Source organism: Sarcophilus harrisii, chromosome 4, assembly GCF_902635505.1.
Source record: "Sarcophilus harrisii chromosome 4, mSarHar1.11, whole genome shotgun sequence".
NCBI lineage: Eukaryota > Metazoa > Chordata > Mammalia > Dasyuromorphia > Dasyuridae > Sarcophilus > Sarcophilus harrisii.
The window spans coordinates 26,328,869-26,350,139 of NC_045429.1; the positions used below are offsets into that span (position 1 = coordinate 26,328,869).

At 45.7% G+C, this 21,271-nt stretch overlaps 1 protein-coding gene across 1 annotated transcript in view; it reads left to right on the plus strand.

Moving 5' to 3' along the window:
* LOC100928716 (BEN domain-containing protein 5) overlaps positions 1-21,271 on the plus strand; it is a 633,364-nt gene that overhangs the window by 399,225 nt on the left and 212,868 nt on the right. The window contains exon 4 of the mRNA XM_031969153.1: positions 8,499-8,593. Coding sequence (XP_031825013.1) covers positions 8,499-8,593 — 95 coding nt within the window. The remainder of the gene's footprint in view (positions 1-8,498; positions 8,594-21,271) is intronic.

Sequence of the window (21,271 nt, forward strand, 5' to 3'; positions counted from 1 at the left end):
CAATCATTCTTTAAGATGAATTGTTTAGTTTCCAATTACTTTTTGGTCTATTTCCCCTAACTTTATGTTGAATGTAGTTTTATTGCATCATGATCTGGAAAAGCATTTACTTTTCTGCTTTCTTGCATTTAATTTAAGGTCTTTATGTCCTAATATGGTCAATTTTGAATAGGTTCCATGAACTGCTGAGAAAGTATATTCCTTTCTATCTCCATTCAATTTTCTCCAAAGATCCAACATACCTAATTTTTCTAATATTCTATTTACTTCTTTAATTTCTTTCTTATTTGTTTTGGGGTTTGATTTGTCTAAATCTGAGAGTGCAAGGTTGAGATCTCCTACTATTACAGTTTTGTTGTCTATTTCTTCTTGCAACTCTCTTAACTTCTCCTTTAGGAAGTTGCATGCCATACCACTTGGTGCATATATGTTTAATATTGATATTGCTTCGTTGTTTATGCTCCCCTTTAGCAGGATGTAGTTTCCTTCCTTATCTCTTTTAATTAGATCAATTTTACTTTTGCTTGATCTGAGATAAGGATAGCTACCCTCTTTTTGACTCACCTGAAGCATAATGGTTTTGCTCCAGCCTTTTACCTTTACTCTATATGTATCCCTGCTGTAAATGTGTTTCTTGTAAACAACATATTGTAGGGTTCTGACTTTGATCCAGTCTGCTATCTGCCTCCTCTTTATGGGGAGTTCATCCCATTCACATTTACGGTTAAATTACTAAATCCTGTTTTCCTGCCATCCCTAATACCCCCAGATTATGCTTTATTTATTCTTGCCTCCCCCAACCCTCTTTTCCCCTTTTAAACTATGTGCCCTCTTGTATCACAATGCTATCCTCTTTATAATCCTCCCTCCCCCCATTGAGTCTTTCCCCCTTCCTTCCCTTATTACTCTTTTTCTTTTCCTTTTCCTCTCCCCCGTTTTTTAATGAGGCGGGAGAGAATTTTCTCTAAAACAAATGTCAATTATTTTCTTTGACCAACTCTGATGAGAGTAAGATTCACACAATGTTCCTCCCCTCTCTAAGTTCCCTCAGATATGATAAGTTTCCTTTGCCTCTTTGTGGGATGTGGTTTCCCTCTTTTTATCCCTCCTTCCACCTTATTCTGCCATCATCCCTTTTCCATATCTACTTCCCTTTTTTATGTTAATTCAGTACAATCAAATAATACATTATTCTTTTGTATATCCACAACAAATACAATTTTCAAGAGTTATTTTAACCTTTTCTGCATCTCTTGGAGTTCTATGGTTTGGAGATCAAATTTTTGTTTAGTTCTGGTTTTTCTTCGAAACAAATGGAATTCATTTGTTTTCATTAAATATCCATCTTCTACCCTGGAGAAAATGCTCAGCTTAGCTGGGTAGTTTATTCTTGGCTGCATCCCAAGTTCTTGTGCCTTTCGGAATATCATATTCCAGGCTCTTCTTTCTTTTAATGTAGAGGCAGCCAGATCTTGGGTGATCCTTATTGTGGCACCTCGGTATTTAAATGTTTTTTTGCTGCTTGTAAAATTTTTCCTTAATCTGATAGTTCTGAAATTTGGCCACAATATTCCTTGGGGTTTTATTTTGGGATTTCTTTCAGAGGTGTTTGATGAATTCTTTCAATCCTATTTTCCTTCAGGTTCTATTACATCTGGGCAGTTCTCTTTTGATTTCTTGTAAAAATGGTATCTAGGCTCTTTTTTTCATCATAGTTTTCGGAAAGTCAATAATCCTCAGATTATCTCTCCTAGATCTATTTTTCCAAGTCTGTCGTTTTTGCAAGTAGATAATTCATGGTTTTTTCCAGTTTGTCATTTTTTTTGTTTTTGCTTGACTGATTCTTGCTGTCTCAATGAATCATTAGTTTCTATTTGTTCAGTTCTAATTCTTTAAAAATATTTTCTTCATTAGCTTTTTTACTTCTTTCTGTTATATGTCCAATTGAGTTTTAAATGTATTGTTTTTGGTCTGTGATTTTTCCATTTCACTAATTTTTTTTAGTGAATTATTTTCTTTTCAATTCATAGATCCTACTTTCTTGGTGTTCTTTGTCTTTTCAATTCACAAATCCTACTTTCTAGTGAATTCTTTATTTTTCAATTCACAATTCTTACTTTCCTGAGATTTTTATTTTTCAATTCACCAATTTTGTTTCCCTCACTTCCTGGAATTTTCACTTTTCAATTCGTATTTCAGGAAGTTGTTGCTCTCTTTGAAGCTTTCTTTCCTTTCCCATTTATCTTCTAACTCTCTTTTGAGACTTTTAATGGTCTCTTCTATAGAGCATCATGTAAGGAGGACAGTCTGATGCATTTTGCTGTTTGGGTCTCTTCAGGTTTCTGACCTGCTCTTTTTCTGCATAGAAGCTGTCGATCGTTCTTTTCATCTTTTTATTCATGTTTTAAAGCCTTTAGGGTAGGTCTCCTAAAGCAAGGGGTTACCAGCTTCCTCTGCAGAGCAGGGAAAGATGTAAACCGATTTCCGGCTCCAGGGTATGGGGTGCTCTGGTGAGTTTTCCTTCCCCAACAGGAAGTGGATTCAGCACTGGCCGAGCTATCCAACTGCTTAGTGGGGCTGAGTGGGTTGTGAATGCCCTCGGCTAAGGACTGGGTGTGAAAGTGTCACTGCCCCAGGCCGGGCCTCTTGTGGGACTGTGAGTTTGGCAGCTGACCGCGGACCACGACCACAGACCGCGACTGCCAGACGCCCCGAACTCTGCCACGTCTCTGCCTGATGCAAATCGGCCCTGGAAAAGCTCTATGGCCCCAAGCCGAGCTCCCCACTGCGCAGATTGGAGGCTAACCCGGGCTGCGTCCTCCTGCCGTGCAGGATCACAACTGCCCCAAGGAAAAGCCCCTTACTGCGGGTTGGGGCTGCGCGCTTGTGCTGAGATCTGTGCCTTCACCCTCGGTTTGAGACTCTCCTCGGAACCTAATTTCTCTCCCCATCTGTGCCGATCTCCCCCCTGGCCCCGGAACCAACCTTTTTTGGCGAGACTGCAGATTTTCTTCAGCCGGTGAGTTGTTCTACTTCTTATCTTTACGAATTGTAGCAGTCAAGACTATTTTTGAGGCTCAATATAATATTGATAAAGAGGGTAAGAGAAGAGCTTAGAAAGTTGCGTGTTCCTTCTCCGCCATCTTGGCTCCGCCCCCCGAGAAATGAGGTTCTTATCAAAGAAAATCTCTGTTAAATTTTTCTGCAGTTTTGTTTCCTTTTAATTTTGGCTTCATTATTTTTATTTGTGCAGAAGCTTTTTAATCATTTTATATTCCATGACGATCTCTATCTCTAATTTGATCATAATCTTTTTCCTTTTTATGTAGATCTGTACAGTTTTCCATACTCTGCTAATTTGCTTACAGTGTCATCCTTTATATCTAAATTATTTATCCATTCTGACCTTAGTTTGGTATATGATCTTAAATGTTGAGGTATAGCTCATTGATGCCAAATCACTTTCAATTTTTCCCAGCAGTTTTTGTCAGGTGCTGAGTCCTTACCCACAAAGCTTGGATCTTTGGATTTTTCATCTAGTCTTTTCATCAATAATTCCCTGAAGTGCTCTAGTTTATTAAAATCTGGAATTTTTCTTGTAGTCAGTCATTCAATAAATATTTAAGTGTCTACCATGTGCCAGACATTCTACTAAGTATGGGGGATACAAAGAAAAGCAAAATACAATTTCTGCCTTTAAGGACTTCAGAGTCTAATGAGGGAATCGACATGCAAATGACTATGTTCAAACGAGCTGTACAGTATCCACATAAGGAACACCCAAGAATAAAGGGCTTCTGGAAAGCCACTATGGGAGATGGGATTTTAGTTGGGATGTGAAAGTTGCCTATTCTTGGCTGCAAGGCTATCTCTTTGCCTCCTACAATGTCATATTCCATGCTCCTCATTCCTTTTTAGTGGTGGCTTCTCAATCATGTGTGGTCCTGACTATGGCTTCTCCATATTGGAATCCTTTTGTTAAAAAGTAATTTTACCCAGTTACATGCCAAAAATTTTTTTTACCATTCATTTTCATGAGATTTTGAGTTCTTCCTCCCTCTGTCCTCTCCCCTCCTCTGAAGGTGGTAAGCAATTTGATACCATTTATACATATGCTATCATGTAAAACATATTTCTCTATTAGTTGCATTTGTTAAAGAAGAAATGTATCAAAAAGAAAAAAACAAAAGAAGGAATAAGATAAGTGAAAAATATGCTTCCATCTGTACTCAAAGTCTACCAGTTCTTTAGCTGGTTATGGATAACATTTCCCTTCATGAGATCTTTGTACTGACTTGGATCATTGTGTTCCTGAGAAGAGTTGAGTCAATCGTGGCTGATCATTGTACAACCTTACTCATACTGTGTACAGTGTTTTCTTGGTTCTTTTCAGTTCATTTTGCTTCATTTCATACAAGTTTTTTCATGTTTCTCTCAAATCTGCCTGTTCAAAATTTCTTATCGTTCAATAATATTTCATTACATTCATATATCACAGCTGGCTTAGCCATTCTCCAATGGATGGGCATAGATTCAATTTCCAGTATTTTGCCACCATGCAAAGGGCTGCTATAAAGATTTTTGCACACTTAGGTTCTTCTCAATTTTTTTGTGAATTCTTTGGGATAGAGACCTAGTAATGGTATGCTAGGTTGAAGGGTGTGTACAGTTTGGTTGCCCTCTGGGAATAGTTCCAAATTGTTCTCCAGAATGCTTGGATCAGTTCACAACTCCATCAACAATGCATTAGTGTTCTGATTTTCCAACCCTCTCCAACATTCATCACTTTCCTTTTTTGTCATGTTGGCCAATCTGAGAGATGTGAAGTGGTACCTCAGAGTTGTTTTAATTTATTTCCTTAACCAAAAGTAATTTAGAGTCCTTCTTCTTATACCTATAGATGACTTTGATTTCTTTATCTGAGAACTGCCTGCTCATATCCTTTGCTCATTTGTCAATTGGGGAATGACTTGCATTTTTATGAATTTAATTTGGTTCTCTATAGATTTGAGAAATGAGGCCATTATCAGGGACATTTGCTGTAAAGATTGTTTCCCGGCTTTCAGCTTTCCACTTTCCTTCTGATCTTGGTTGTCTTGCTTTTGTTTGCACAAAAGCTTTTTAATTTGATGTAAACAAAATTATCTATTTTGCATTTTGTGATGCTTTCTACTCCTGTTTGATCATAAAATTTTCCTCTTCCCATGGGTCTGACAGGTAGACTATTACTTTTTCTTCTAATTTGCTTATGTTGTAGCCTTTTATGTTTAAATCTTGCATCCATTTTTAATTTATCTTGCTGTACAGTGTGAGATGTTGGTCTATATCTAGCTTGTATCCTATTGTTTGCTAGTTTTTCCAGCAGTTTTTGTCAGATAGTGAGTTCTTTTCCCAGAGGATAAGATCTTTGGGCATATCAAAAAATCGGTTAATTTTGTCATTGATTGTTAATGTCTTGTCTGCCAAATCTATTCCACTGATCCACCATTCTTTCTTAGCAAGTATCAGACATTTGAATGATCATTGCTTTGTAATATAATTTTTAGATCTAGTATTGCTAAGCCAGCTTCCTTTGTACTTTTTCTCATTAATTCCTTTGATATTCTTGATCTTTTATTCTTCCAGATCAATTTTATTGTTATTTCTTCTAGCTCTGTCAAATAGTGGCGTTTTTTTTTTTTTTTTTTTTTTTGGTAGTTTGATTTGTATGGAACTGAATAAGTAAATTAGTTCAGGCAGAATTGTCATTTTTTATTATATTGGCTTGGTCTACCCATGAGCAAATGATATTTTTCCAGTCACTTAGCTCTGACTTTATTTGTAAGAAAAGTGTTTTATAATTGTGTTCATGTAGTTCCTGGGTTTCTCTTGGCAAATGGATTGCTAAACATTTTATATTTTTTTACAGTTACTTTAAATGGAATTTGTCCTATCTCTTATTGCTAGAATTTGTTGGTCATATAAAGAAATGCTGATGACTTATATGGGTTTATCTTACATTTTGCTACTTCCTTTAAATTGTTCATTATTTCAAGTAATTTTTTAGTTGATGCTGTAGGGGTCTCTAAACATACCATCATGTCATCTGCAAATAGTGATAGTTTTGTTTCCTTATTGTCTATTTTAATTTCTTTGATTTCCTTTTCTTCTGAATTCCTTTTTTTCTGACCCCTTCTAATATTTTTTTGAAAGTTCTAGATTTTGGTTATAACATTTCTAGGCGTTTTTATTTTGGAGTTTGTTTTCTGAGCGACTGGTAGATTTTTTTCTATTTTCAGATTGCCCTGTTGTTTTAAGAAGCCTCTAGAGTTTTTAGGATACATTTGGCTGGAAAAGAGATTGTAAGGGGACATTTTGTCAACTGAATCAAATATTTTTTATTCCACAAACAAGAGATGTGGTGGAATCTTGCCTTTTCTGCCCTTTCTGGCCAATAGTGGGACAGAATCAAAGGGGTCTGCTGTAGAATATAATTTCAAAAATCTAAATTCCTGCCCTTGCTCTCCTCATACCCTAATGGAGGATGCCCTCGATTCACGTGCAGCTCATTCACATAGACGGTCGCTACATGGCTGGAAAATAGGCATCGGTGTGCGTAGTTGTTTTCTCAGGTTGCCTTTTGGGGAATAATAAAAGAGGAGTGATATTTTCCAAACTTTTGGCATCCTTTTCTCTCTTTTAGAATTCTAGATTCGTTGGCCTTCCAACCCAAGCTTCTTCTGGGGATATCTAAGCCTGTCTACTTTCTCTTTCCCTGCTTCCTATAGTATAATTTCTACTTTGTTTCCACACTGGCAACCATGATGTTAGGTTAATAGAGGAAAATGATTGAGGAATCTTTACAGATCTTTTCTAATTTTTTCATTATTCTACTAGAATGAAGCGTGAAAATATCCTTCAATTCAGCAAGTTGTTTTTTTTTTTTATAAAGTTACCTTGGTAACCTGGTAACCTGTAATTCTGATCAAAATACAAAAGTATCTAACCCCTGTATTGTTTAATTAATTACTCCTGAAAGTGCCGTTGGTAGCATCAGGGTGGGAGGGAAGCTGTGATGATAGATATACCCATGGTACGTCAGAGCTAGAAGGGCCCTTTCATTTTACAGCTATATTTGTATGCAGGAAATCCAGGAATGAGAAGCAGGCGGAATGTAAGAACTTTTCCAAAAGGTTCCCTGGGAAAAGAGACAGATGCGGGTTTGTGATAAGAGTCTATGTACCCAGTCACATAGACAGAAGGAACAGAGAAACAAGGAGTTCTGGAAACAGATTCTAAGCCCAGTGCTCAGCAAGCGACTGCTTAGTCATAAAGAATTATATTACCCGGACATCCAGTTCACTCTAGAAATCACTTATTTAATGCTTATTATGTTGAAGGCCCTGGGCTAGGTTACCACACAAAATTCCCTGCCCTCAAAGAGCTTACGTCCACTGGGGCCAGAGCTGAGTAAATTCTATGTAATTTAAGGGGAGAGAGAGAGAGATTGTATTTACTGAAGTTCCCTCTCTATCAAGAGTGGAGAATGATTGAGAGGCACTGTCCAGTGAACTGTGTGTACATAAATATGTGCGTGTGTACACACACATGTATACATAGACACGTATTTTGGGGAAAACTATCTTTTATTATAATGGGTTTTTTTTTTTGCAGTACTATGTATTTTATTTTCTGTATTAAAAACAACAACAACAACAACAACATGATTCTAATAAGGAATTAGTAGGCTTCAGCAGCCTGCCCAAGAGGGAATGACAGAGTCCGTGACACAAAAGGGAAAGAATCCCTGCTCTAGAAAATCCCTCCCTGGCAGGTCAACAGCAAGAAGGAAGGGGGAGCCCATTGCCTCTCTTCCCCCAGGTGCCCTATTCTGCATTCAGACAGTTCAGGTGGTTCGGAAGTTTTCCTCACTTATCACTGCAATCTGCTTTTCTGTGATGTACCCCAATTCCTGCCTCTACTACTAGGTCCCAAATAAAGAAGCTGCTGAAGTGGTCCCTTGAATTAATTCCCCCTGTTTGAAGTTAGAGTGATGGGAAATATGGTCATGGTTTCAGCCTAATGGAAATGTTCCCTGAGAGTTCAAGTATTGCAACCAATTTAGGGGATTCTAATCCATCTCTTGGGGCCTGAGGCATGCAGGTTTCTGGGACCAGGTGGGACAAGTGTCCTCCCTCTTCCACAGGACAGCCTTTCAGATAAGTAAACGTTGCTGCAGGCTTTATAAATATCCATTTCTTCCAGAGCCAGTCACTTGCAGATACAGGATTCAAATCCCAGCACTTCATGGCTTACTGGGTTAAATCTGCACTTTGGAAAGTGTTCTAGTAGAGCCCTGGTTAGCTTTGGGGAATATCAGAAACCCTTTTCCCTTGAGCTGGCAAGAGCAATTAGGTGATGAGAGGCACACAGGGCAAAGCTTCCTTAGTGCCTCGTCCCTTCCTCTGCTCGAGAGCCTTCTAATGGGATTCATTCCCCTCTCTCTCTTTCTCCCTCAGAGGGTGATTTTCAACATCGTTAACTTCAGCAAGACCAAGAGTCTCTACAGAGATGGGATGACCCCGATGGTGAAATCCACCAGCCGCCCCAAATGGTGAGTTCTGGGTTGAATCCGTCTCTTCTTAGTCCCGTCCTCGGGGCAGAATGTGCTATGTTTTGGGGGAAGGCACTTTGCTTTGTGACCCTTTCTCTTGGCGTGATGTTGATGTCCCGTTTCTTCACTCTTGTTTTTGGGGGGCCCGAATGCTTTCCCCAAGACCATTTGTGTGGAAGACTTGTCTCTCTGTACCTTTCAAGCTATTGCTGCTGCTTGTGGATTTTATTCCCCACAGGTTTTGTTTACAGAGTTCATAAGCCCCCCATGCAGGTAAATGCTATATTTGGGCTCGCATTTCTTCCTCTAAGGAAGAACAGCAGTTATTACTAAGAGACAAATGGAAGCTTTAATTGAAGACAGGGAACCTGGCCGAGAAGTGCACTGTCATTGCCCTGAAGTTGGGGTCTGCATTGGGCCAGGGTGACTTACCCCCACTCTGGGGCAGGTGCTTTGGGGGCTGTTGACTTTGGGGAATCCAAAGCAGTGCTGGGAAACAGCTTGATGAGCCAGTGCTTTCATGTGGCTCGTGAGAGGGTCCAAGAGGAGGTCGGCCCTGACGCTCTCAGGCGGGTTGGGTGGTCCGTGAACCTTGACATTTTTCTGAGGGGGCTTGTGTTTGTGCAGCTGCTTCAGGGGGAAGAGGATGGAGCAAAGTTCCTGGGAGTGGAGGGAGCTTCCAGGGGCTACAGGATCAAGAGCCGTGGGAGAGACAGCTGGCCTGGGCCCTTCCCTAGTGGAGGTTCTTGGAGGAGGTGTTCCATTGGAGGCAGGGCTATCTGTGTGTTCTAAGTTCTGTTGGGCATCTTGGGTTTTTTAGACTGTCCTTGACCACCTGGACAAGGTTTCCACTTGTTCTTCCATTTATTTTCCTTTTGTTCTATCCTCCAAGGTAACCTTAGATGGGCTCTGGAGAAGGAGAGGAGATTAGACAACCTTGAAGGTCTTTCCCAGCTCTTTAGTTATTCCCCCTTGACCAAGGAAATCATGTGATTTGTCCAAGTTCCTACAGATAATGCAACCACAGGATCAGAGATTTAGACCTTAGACCTCTTTCCTAACATATTTATTTGACAAAAGAATAAACTGAGGCTGAAAATAGGTGAAATGATTGAGCCAGGGTCACACAACCCAGGAAGTGTCATCAATGAGATTTGAACCCAGTCTACTCAGAACTGGGTTTCTAAGTCTGTGGCTGCCCACTCTTGTACAGCGTCGCGGTTAAATGGCGGGGATAGGACTGGGTTCAGAGCCTCTGTACCCACATTCAGCACCTTTTCTAAAGTCAAGTCAAGGGAGTCCTCGGCCACCCTATGAGCTTCCAGGGCGGAGGGACTTCGGTTAGGGGTGGGGGGGGGGTTTCTCCAGACAGTGAAGGCTGGAGAATGGATCATTGCTCTTCCCATTTGCTGGTGGAGGAGCGGGAATGGTGAGAGTTGGGCTGAGTCACAGGGTGAGGACGTGTCAGGGGAAGACCCGAAGCTTGAACCCTGGGCTCTGTATGTTTTCCTCTACCCGAACAGTCTCTGAACTGCTCTCATGGGACCGTTTTGTTAGAAATATTCTGCTCTTCCTTTCACATTAGAATTGTAAGATCTGTTCCATGCAGTACGTGTGCTTGACTACGAAAGGCCCCCAAGGGCCCTGGAGTGGAGGTGGGGGGGCCCGTGCGCTTTGTTAAATGTCTCCTGGTTGTGGGCCTGGCCGCTGAGCGTTGTTCTGGCCCTTTTCTGCAGGATAATGTGCATGAGCTTTGGGGCAGCTGTTGGCCTCCCTTCCCCCTCCCCGTATCTTTCTAGTTCCGGACCCCGAAGGAAGCGCTGTTCCCGTGCCGGTTTCTGCTGTCTGCTCTGGGCTGCTGCTCCTCCCAGCGGTGTGGGGAGCTCGCTCTGTGGTAGCATGGTGGCCGTATAGAGAAGGGCCTGAATGAGTCCCCGGGCCGCCCTGGCTTCTGTTCTGTGGAGCTCAAGTGCAGAACTTGTGTGTGGGTGCGCACACGTATGTGGGTGTATCTGCATGTGTATTTACACACACATGCACACGTGTAACGCACGTGTGTGTGACAGGGAGAGTGCCGGTGCCCCGGGGTCAGACTACCGTTCCCAGAATCTATGTGCGTATTTTAAGGGGAGAACCCGATTCTGGATCCTTTCTGTTTCTGTAAGGAATGCAGGTGCTGGACGTGCCCCAAAGGACACTGAGCCGGGAAAAGGTCGCTGTGGGGACCGGGCTGCGAGGAGCTTCCGGGGCCAGGCTGAGGGGCAACCTGCAACTTTCATCAGGCCTTGTCTGCAGGGAGGTGATGTTGGCCAATCTGGGGGGGATCAGCCGGGGCGAAAGCCAGGAGCCCAAGTAGGGAACTGTGGGGGGCCTGCAGGGGCATGTGCAGGAGAGATATAAACAGCCGGACTTGGTGACTCAGCTGGACATGGGAGGCCGAGAGAAGAGCTGAGGATGAGTTGGGCTTGTAAACCTTAGTGAGGGGCCCAGGATGGGGTTGTCCTTGACAGAAATGGTCAAAGTTTTGGGGAAAAGACTTTTATGAAGGTTTACTCCATCTGACCCTCTTGTTTTGGCCATGATTTCACTCCTCCCTGCCCCACTTTCCTCGGCTGCCCTGGTCTTCACCCCGCTCCCCTGACTCCCGGCTGCCGAGTGTTCCACCCGGCTCAGGAGTCCGTCAGGACCGGGGATTTGTCTTCTTGTCGGCCTCACTCTTGTGCTCCCGGGCCTGACCTGAGAACAGCAGCCAAGAGCTTCCTAGGATTTGTTTTTCTCTGATAAATGAGGTCAGCGTGTAAGTGGACACTGGGAATTAAGTATGAACAATAGCCAAGGCAAAGGGTCTCCCCCCCTGGAGCCCGCCTGCAGGGCCAGGGCTTTGGCCTGGGTTGGGCCTGTTGGGGCTGGGGTCGGGCCCTGGGCTGAATCGGGGCTTCCCTGGTGCTGGGGACGTGCTTGGGCCCTTGGAGGCCCTTATGAGGGTCATCAGAGGCGCCCCCCTCAGGCTGGCAGAGCGGGACCCCCAGCCCTGAGAAGGGTGTCCCCCCAGGGACTCTGCCCCCCTTCCTGTGAGTAATGGTGCTCAGGGCTCCGCTCTTTCTCTGATATGCTTCTCCCACAGTGGGTGCACCCCAGCTTCCTGTGCTTGGGCTCAGACCAGGGAGCTCGGGGCTTAGACGTTGGGCTGTCTGAAGGACTCCTGCAGAGGCAGGGAGTTTTAACTTTGCTCCTTATTGCTGTGGGCGTTTTAGGGCTCACATGGGTGATACCTGAGCATCTGCCATTAATCCTGCCCTTCTTTTGGGAGCAGGACTCGCACCTCCTCCGGGAAGCCCTCCCAGATCGCTCTGAGCTGGTTCTGGCCAGTGGGGTCATGGGAAGCACTTTGGACAGTTTGCAGCATTTTGTGTGGGAGCTGCTGAGAGATTGGGAGCTCTGCGGCGGGAGGGGCCGTGTCCTCTCCGGCCCTGACCTTGAGCACTGCGTGCACTGAAGAAGTGAACGCTGAATTGCATTGATAAGGCCCCGTGAGCCACTGAGGAGACCCTTGGCCTCCCCCCTTCTCTATGCCTCAGGGAGATGGTGCCCCAGGTTGGCCCTGGCCCCTGGGCCCCTCCTCCGGCCCCTCTGTCAGCAGGTTTTCTTCTAGGGTTTCTGGCTGAGCACTGATGTTTCCTTGGCAGCAGTTCCCCTTTGCTTCTGCAGCCTGGCATCCACCCAGCACGCCTGCCAGCTCCCGGGACAGAGGGCTCCCGAGGGAGGCTGCGGGAGCCTCTTTCCATCCTCAGGCAGCTGGGAGATCAGCCTCTGTCCCCGCAGAGCTCATGCTCACCATGGCCCGTAACAGACTTGAGGGTTTGAGGGTTCAGACCCCAACACTGAGTCTCAGTGGGGAGAGCTGGGGCCGGCGTGGCCAAGGGCAAGCTCCGGGTGCGAGGGCGGTGGCGGCTCAGGCAAGTAATGGCCGTTGTCCTGCATCTCCCAGAGTGATGGGTCGCATGCCAAATGGTGGACCTGGCCTTGGGGGTGTGACTCGCCGGCATGTATGTGTTGTAAAGCAGAGGCGTCTCCTACCCAATAAAAGAGTTGGGGCCGGACTTGGATTTCATTTAATTGGGGGATTTCCTGCCGAGGAAACTCCCTGAGTGAAGGTTGGCCCTTTCTCTTCAACTTGGATGTTACTTAAACTGTCCAGGAAAAATGTGAACTGCATCCCAGGAGGAGGAGGGATGACAGAGTGCTCCTTAGCACCTTTGCTGGTCAAGAGCCTGGGGAAAGGCCATGAGTGTAGAGGCAACCCCTGATGGGAGATTCAGGGGGACAGGGAGAGGAGGGCGAGAACCACACAGGATGAAGTGGCACTGTGGGTGGCTGCCCCTTTCCGTCAGGCCAAGGATCCATCCAGTATCAGCTCCTCCATCTGGAGGACTCACTTCCGCCTCTCCCTATCCCAGGTCTTCCTGTACATCCCCCCTGCACACATTTCTGGAGTCAGATCCCACCAGCTGACCTACTTACTGGGCACCTACTGGCCCCAGCTCAGTGCTCTGTCTTCCAGTCCTTCCCTTTGCACTGGCTCCTCCCCATCCCTGGAGGATCCCTCCTCTCCTCAGTAGAATCCCTGCCTTTCTTGAACATGGTTTAAATGCTTTTTCTGTGGCCTTTTCCCTGCTGTCAGCCTTGCCCCCGAGGTCCCCGTTCATTTACTTAGTGTGTCTCTGTGTGACATTCGCCCTATTAGTTGATAAATTACCTTATCAACTGTGTTGTAAGAAGTCATAAATATGGTCCCCACAGAGAAACATGGGAAGACTTATATGGGTTGATACAAAGCAACAAAATGTGGACCAAAATAAATACACACAATATACTATCAGCAATGATAATGGAAAGAATAACAAGCCTGAAAAAAAAAGAAAAGAAAAGAAATGTCCTAAAAGTATTAAAAATGAGGCTGGCTTAAGAAGTGATAAATACGGTCAATACAGAGAATCATGGGAAGACATATGGGTTGATACAAAGCAACAAAATCTGGACCAAAAAAATTTATATATATACATACATACATACAATATACTATTAGCAATGACAATGGAAAGAATAACAAACTTGAAAAAAAAAAGAAAATGAATGTCTTAAAAGCATAAAAAATGAGGCTGGCTTAAGAAGTGGTAAATATGGTCAACACAGAGAATCATGGGAAGACTTATATGGGTTGATACAAAGCAACAAAATCTGCACCAAAAAATATATACGTAATATACCATCAGCAGTGACAATGGATAGAATAGCAAACCTGAAAATAAAAGAAAATGAGTGTCTTAAAAGTATAAAAATGAGGCAGGCCACAAAGAAAAGATGGGAGAATGTACTTAGATTTGACCAGACTTAATCGCTCAGCTTACTTCTTTGTGGAAATGAAAGGAGAGCGCCACAAGCATGCAACATTGCAGATGATTTCAGACACTGGTCTTGCTCATTTTTTTTCTCCTCTTTAAAAAAAAATCCCTGTTATAAGTGCCTGCTTTCTTGAATGGCAAGTGAGATTGATGGTGTAGGGAATCTAAGAGATGATAAAATAGAAAATATCAATGAAGCCTGCTTTAACAAAAGATGGATACTTCTTGAGGAGAGGAATTTAAAAAATATTTTTGTTGTATTTCTGTCACTTAACCTAGTTTTTGATAGACAATAAACACTTAATAAGTGTTTCTTGCTTGATGGAAAATAAGAATATAATGATAATGGCAATAGCGTGGCTGATGTTCCAAATGACACCTTCTGGGTTCAGAAGCTTAATGTGATCTACATCTGGTTGGGCCCTCTTCATATCATTTAATAAGCTCACAGCACATTCGGACTAAAGTGTTAAAGTATTCTTTCTTCTCCCCGTTGCACTCAGTTTTGTAAGAGGGTGCAGGAAGAAGGCAGCACTGTCCAAAGCAGTGAAGGTCTCAAGGTGGAGCTTGTGGGCCAAGGTCAGAAGCCACTGACTGTGCCCTTGTAGAAATGTTCTTTTGGACTGAATCGGAGGCAGAATTCTGGTTTCCTGAGGAGTAGGACGAGCCTCCTTCGAGATGCCTTCCAGTTCCCTGGTGATGACCGTGACATCATTTGGTTGGATGTTCTCAGAGATGTGCTCTTGTGAAACCATGGGAGAAGGAGGCTAGAGTTCAAGTTTAGCCTTGCCTCTCATTAGTTCCCACCCCTGCTCTGGCTCAGTTTCTTCCACCAAAATAAAGGTGCTGGAGCAGATGATCTTGTTGAAAGAGGGCCGGAGGGTAGGGACTGAGAGCAGAGGAAAACATGGAAGCATCAGTAGAAGACATTCTCCCCAAGACAGATGGCCTCAGGATTACGTCCGGACAGGAGTGCACTGAGCTTTCCAGAAAGGGCCAGGGAATGGTTGCTGATGACTTGACCTCGCCATGCTCGTAAATGACCTTTTCCTAATGGTGGATTCATAAAGGACAGGGTGGGGGCTTGTGAGAGAGGGCCCAACACTACACTCCTGCAGGGGAGTTTGGGGGGCAAGGGGAGCCCAAGGTGTCAGGGCAGTGCCAGCAGGCAAGTGGTCTTGGCTGTGTGCCGCCCATGCTGGGGTCCGACTTCTAGCTTTGACATTTTACCCGTGGTTATTCTTTCACTCTGGATTAGAGCGTGCCCCTGCCAGAGCTCTGCAGGGCATTTGGCCCACTTTCTGAGTGATGGCCCACGCTCCTCTCTGGCCACTCTTCTCCAGCCAAGCTAGAGTGCCCGCCGTGGGCCGTGTACGTTCCATCTGCCGCCTCCCGTGCCCGGCATACACTCCCTCATCTGAATCCCTGGCTACCTCCTACATGAGGGCCTTCTGATTTCCCCTCCTTGAAATTCCCTGGCGTTTTCTTTGGAGATATTTTCCCTTTACTTTCCTACTCCTTCCATCTAGTAGAAGGTGAGTTCCTCAAGGATGGGCAGAATTTTCTTGTTGTCTTTGTATTCTCAGGCCCCACACAGGACTTTGCATTCAGTGGGTGCTTAATAAATACTGTCAAATTGAATCATGTGATCTAATCTACCTCCAAACTGGTGTAGAAATTGAGGCTGTAGCATTTCCCCCAGAGAAGGCATCTGGGGCTGTTGGAATATGTCCAGCTTCACAAGGCAAGTTCTTCATTTGAGTGAGGTTCTCATTCATCGTTGCTAAGTCACTTGGTGGGCCTCTGGGATTCCCTCTCCTTATTATGAGCCCCCCAATCTCTACCAAGTTCAGCCCCCCCACCTGACCAAGTGTGCCCCATAATTACACAGAACAAAGAAGTGAGTGTCCATCCCCCTGACGCACCCTGTGGGGTTTGGAACAACCAGGATGCATTTTAGGGAGCGTTGGTCCTCTGGGAAACCCTGGGGCTTCACATCACCTGGGACCCTGCTCCCACCTCCCCGGGCTCTGCCTATAAAGGGTGCTTAACATGGCCCAAAGCTGCCTTGCTTTCCGCTGTATGCTGAGGCCTCCCTTCCCATAAACACTCAGTGATTTGGGGCAATCCCGGCCTTGGGAGACACCCCCCTCCCAGACCAGCCGGGGGAGCCTGTGGCCTGAACCCAGGCCCAGGAGGTGAGTATCATGATCCTTCAACTCTCTTGCTGGGCCCGGAGTTACCCAGAGTGACTCCATGCAGTATTGAATTGGAGAAAACAGACTGGAAATATTGAAATAAAAATAATCTTCTCAGAAATGCGCTCCTCTTAATTGTTTCTTTTCTTCCTGCCGGAGAGAGGGGGAGGCTCTCCGATCTATTTCAATCTCCTTTTCTTTCATTTCAAAACCCCAGAATGAGCTTTGTTGAGAGCTGATATTGGAGCATTTAACCAAATTTCCCAATATCTAAATGGATTTTTGTTCTGGTTAAGTCATCTTTATTATTTTTAATATGCTTGATTATATGCCAATATGCAGTAAGTATTCCGCCACCTGTGAGTCATCCGCCCGGGGTCTCTCCTGAACAAGCTATTTTATTACAAAAAACCTTGTGGGAAGGGCATGGAGATGGGGGGCTGTACATTAGAGCCTCCGCTTTCGGGCTCTGTACCTTCTTTTTTTAGAAAAATAAATTCTTCCATTAACTGCCAAGCTCAGCGAGAAGGAGGTAGAATCAATCCTCATTATGTGATAGAGGGTTTTGCTGTGTAATTATTATTATTAAAAGTAATAACAGGCATTTATAGAACATGGTACAGTTTACAAAGCACTTTGCATACATTATCTCATTCCAACAGACACTGGGAGGGAAAGACTATTATCCCCATTTGACAGATGATGAAACTGAGTTTCAGAAAAAGAAAGTAAATTGTTGGAGGATATTTATGTGTAAAATGAGCCAGACGATCCCCCAGGGCTCCACCGTGCCCCGTCCTCAGTCCCTTCCCACTCTGCCTTCCAGGTCTTTGGTTCTTTCTAAAGACTGACATTCCGTGTTTCATGTTCTAACGTCCGCATCAGCTCTGATATTCTCCGCTCCGAGTTTCCCTTTGGTTCTGGGAGCTGGTGTTCTGTAATCTCTCGCAGTCCTGACCTTCTCGGCTCAGTGCCCAATCAGCCAGTCAATCCAAAGCCATTCATTAAACGCGCATTTCCCATCAGGCTCTGGACAGAAGGCTGGGGTCCAAAGGAGGCCGGAGCAGGCCCCGCCCCCTGAGGGCTCCCTGCCCTGTGCCCAGTGGCAGCAGGAGGTCATTGTAGAGTGGGGGGAAACCGGAGGGACGGGCAGAGACAATGCCCCCGTGGCGACGTCAGCTTGGTTCTGAAGGAAGCCCGGGAAGTCGGGCCGTGGGAAGGGGAAAATGCCCCACGCCTGGACGACAGCCAGAGCAGAGGTGCCCATCCCGGGGAGGCCTGTGCCGTCGGCTGTTAGAGGGGCCATTGGAAAGGGGCAGGGGCAGGCTGAGCCCCACAATGGCGGGCTTCCCAAAGGCGGCAGAGCCACTGGTGCTTTTCTTCTGTTTCTTGCTTTTTGGGGGTTCTGTCCCCTGTGCTTGCTCTTGGGCTGCATCTCTCAGAGCTTAATTTCATAACAGTCTTCCTTCAGGCTGGGCAGGAAGAATGTCAGAGAGGCCCTTTCTCTGGTACTTCAGGATTTACAGGAGTTTGACATTCATTCAGTCATTGTGGCTGGAGTGACACGCTCGTTGCTTAATGAAGACTCGCCTCTCTTACCTTCCCATAGGGCTCAGACAGAAATTGTCCCTGGACCCGTCCCCCTCCTGCTCTTTTCCTTTCTGTTTCACGTTCTGTGGACCCAACATTAGGCAGGGAAATCTCTCCTGGATCAGTGGAGCAGAAGCCTCGCTCTCACTGTCCCGCCCCTGACCCACTCTGGCCGAGCCTGGCAGGGCCCTCAGGAATTCTGAGAGAAGGCACTGAACGGCATAAGGAGTTCTAGCCCCACGACGGGACAGTTCGGGCCCTCATGGTCTGGTGAGCCTCCTCCTGTTCCTGCCTCGGACTCGGGGTATCGCGGGGAGGCCTCTGGCGGGCACGGAGCTGTGGGTAGGCAGGGATCTGCCCGAAGAGCAGCAGGGGCACCGTCCAGGAGTCGCACTCCCCCACAGGCCGCATGGCCCGCCGAGCCAGCGGGCATCCTGGACACTCCCCTCTGGTGTGTTTAAGGGGAGACGAGGACAAAAATCCCCATGGCTGGGGGGGGGGAGGGACTGGTTCCTGACCCACACCTTTGGAGGCTGGGCAGTTTTCTAGGCTCCTTGAGGGCTGGGGCCTGGGCCCTGGGCAGCCCTTTCCTGGCCCAGCATCCCAGCCTGCATCCTGCCTCCCAGAGGGATTTTAAAAGCAGGCCCAGTTCCTTCTCCTTCATTGCTGGGTTTCACATTTACATGTGAAAAATGGCTTTGCCAAGGAAGAGAGCAAACTGATCAATCATGCAAATGAGGGAAAACTCCCATCAAGCTCCAGAGGAGAACAGAGGGGGTTTTGTCTGTTTCTTTAGGTTCCCCAGCTGTGGGGTATTGCTGAGGGAAAAAGCTGGAGGCCAGCACCCCTCGGGGTAGTGGGAGCCGGGGACACGGTGTCGCTGTCCCCAGGAAAGTGCCGGCCTCCCACCGGGGACAGAGCAACGGGGAGTGCCAGCATCCCTTGTCAGGTTTATGAGAATGAATACCCAGAGAGCCACAGCATTGAGGGGAGCTGGGTTGAAGATCTCTCTCCCACACTCTGAAAACTGCACCCCATGCCAGTCAGTGAGTGCTCCACTTTCTGGAGCACTTTGGGTTCCAGAGCCCAGTGATAACCCCGGAGGTGCCCACACCGTCTCCCCTTTGCAGATAAAGCAGCTGAGGCTCAGAGAGATTGGGGGGCTCGTCTGCAGTCTCACAGTGGGTGCCACGACCTCCCGGGGTCTTGCAGAGCTCTCTGCATCAGACCGTAGGAATGTTGTAGCCCCTTTTTACAGCCAAACAGCATGAGGACTGTGGCCTAGCCTCTAAGGTCCTCACCAGCTCTGATGTTCTTGGTCTGGGTGCTCTGACATCTGAGCTCGGGGTCTCCCAGAAAGGTCCATTGTGTCAGCAGCAAGAAGACTGACTCTCGAATGGGGAACCCAGCTTCAGATCTTACTGCTTCCTACCAAGTGCTTTAATTCCCCCGCCCCTCAATCTCTCTCTCTCTCTCTCTCTCTCTCTCTCTCTCTCTCTCTCTCTCTCTCTCTCTGACTCTCTCTGACTCTCTCTGTCTTTGTCTCTCTCTGTGTGTGTCTCTCTGTCTCTGTCTCTCCCTGCCTCCCTTTCTCTCTCTCTCTCTCTCTCTCTGTCTTTGTCTCTCTCTTTCTGTTTCTGTCTGTCTCTTTCTCTGTGTCTATCCATCTGTCTTCTTACTCAGTCTCTTTCCATCTACCTATTCATGCTTCCATCCCCTTCTCGTGTTTTCCATCCAGCAGCTCCTGCTGCCTACCTTCCTGTCCTGTGTCTGTTGTCTAGCTACTTCTTGTAGAATTGTACTGGGTTCCTCTCAGCTATCATTTCAGTAATTCTCCATTTCCCCATCTATCCATTTAGTTCCTCCACCTTTTCTTTGTCTTTTGGACATCTATCATTCTCCTTTCTATCTCTCTATCCTCCCCTCCCTTTAAGTATCTCATTTACATACTAGTATAAATGATCAACATCCATTTTCTCAGTATAAACATGGGAAATAAGAGAAATGGAGTGTGAAATGACCCGAGTATCCAGGAGAGCCAAGTCAATCACAGCATGCACTTTAAAACTAATTTTATGGATTGGAAAAAAATGCTCTTATTTTGATCTCCCTGCTAGGGATGACCCCCATGGAATCATGGTAGGACAGGCCCTAGTCGGTGCTCCCTGTCTTCGGGGCATTAGAGGGGTGAAAATGTAGCTTCTGAAAGCAATAAGGGTAACATCTGGAGGAGAATGAATCTCATATTGCCAATTCCAAGGTCATATTAAAAACAAAGATACAGAAAAATGTTGCCAAAATATGAGCTTTCTCAAACACAGCCTTGGAGGGCGCGGTTCCAGCAAGGAGAGCTTCTTATTGAGGCGGAGGACGGGGCCCTGGGCCCTGGACCACAAAGTATTCCTCTGGGCTCCCTTGCACAGGCAGTTTTCTGAGATCTCTCTTCTGAGGTCCTGCCCACAGCTAATGCTTCCTGCACTGCGTTCCAAGCTTTTTCCCTGGCTTTGATACTCCATGTACTGATTCCTTCTGGATCAATTTTCAAAGTGATCAGTTTGGGCTTAATGGTTTATTTTTGTTAAATAATAGCTTTTTGTTTTCCAAATACATGCAAAGGGAGTTTTCAACATTCACTCCTGCAAAACCTTGTGTTCTAAATGTTTTCTCCCTCCCTTCTCCTGCCTCCCTCTCCTAGAGAGCAAGCAATACGATATATGTTAAATGTGTGCAATTCTTCTGTATATATTTCTACGGTTATCATGTTGCACAAGAAAAATCAGATCAAAAAGGGGGGAAATGAAAAAGAGAACAAAAACGCAAGTAAACAACCGCAAAAAAGGAGAAAATATTATGTTAGGATCCACATTCATCTTCTTTCTGGGTGCAGATGGCTTCTCCATCCCAAGTCCCTTGGAATTGGCCTGAATCACCTCATTGTTGAAAAGAGCCATGTCCGTCAGAGTTGATCATTGGGCAGTCTTGTTGTTGCCGTTTACAATGATCTCCTGGTTCTGCTCACTTCCCTCAGCATCAGTTCCTGTCAGTCTCTCTAGGCCTCTCTGTATTCATCCTGCTGGTCATTTCTTACAGAACAATAATATTCCATAACATTCATATACCAGCACTTACTCAGCCATTCCCCAGCTGACGGGCATCCCCTCAGTTCCAGTTTCTTGCCACTATACAAAGGGCCTAGGCTTAATGTGCACAGGAGGAGCTGTCCCAGGGACTGTGGCAGTCACAGTGTATGAGTTGATGAATGCTTCCCCTCCCCACGAGGTCTTCCCAGGGCCTCGGGTGGGCCGCCTCTCATGTCTGCAGGTTCCTTCTTGGAAGTCTGGCTGAGACGGCTACTCTACGTTCTGTGATTCTGACGTTCCGTGTTTCGTGGATGTATCATATTAAGTGCCATTCCTCTGCACACCTTCCACTCGTGGCTGGCAAAAGTTCAGCCTCAGAAATTTTGTGAGGGATGAGGAAACATTTAT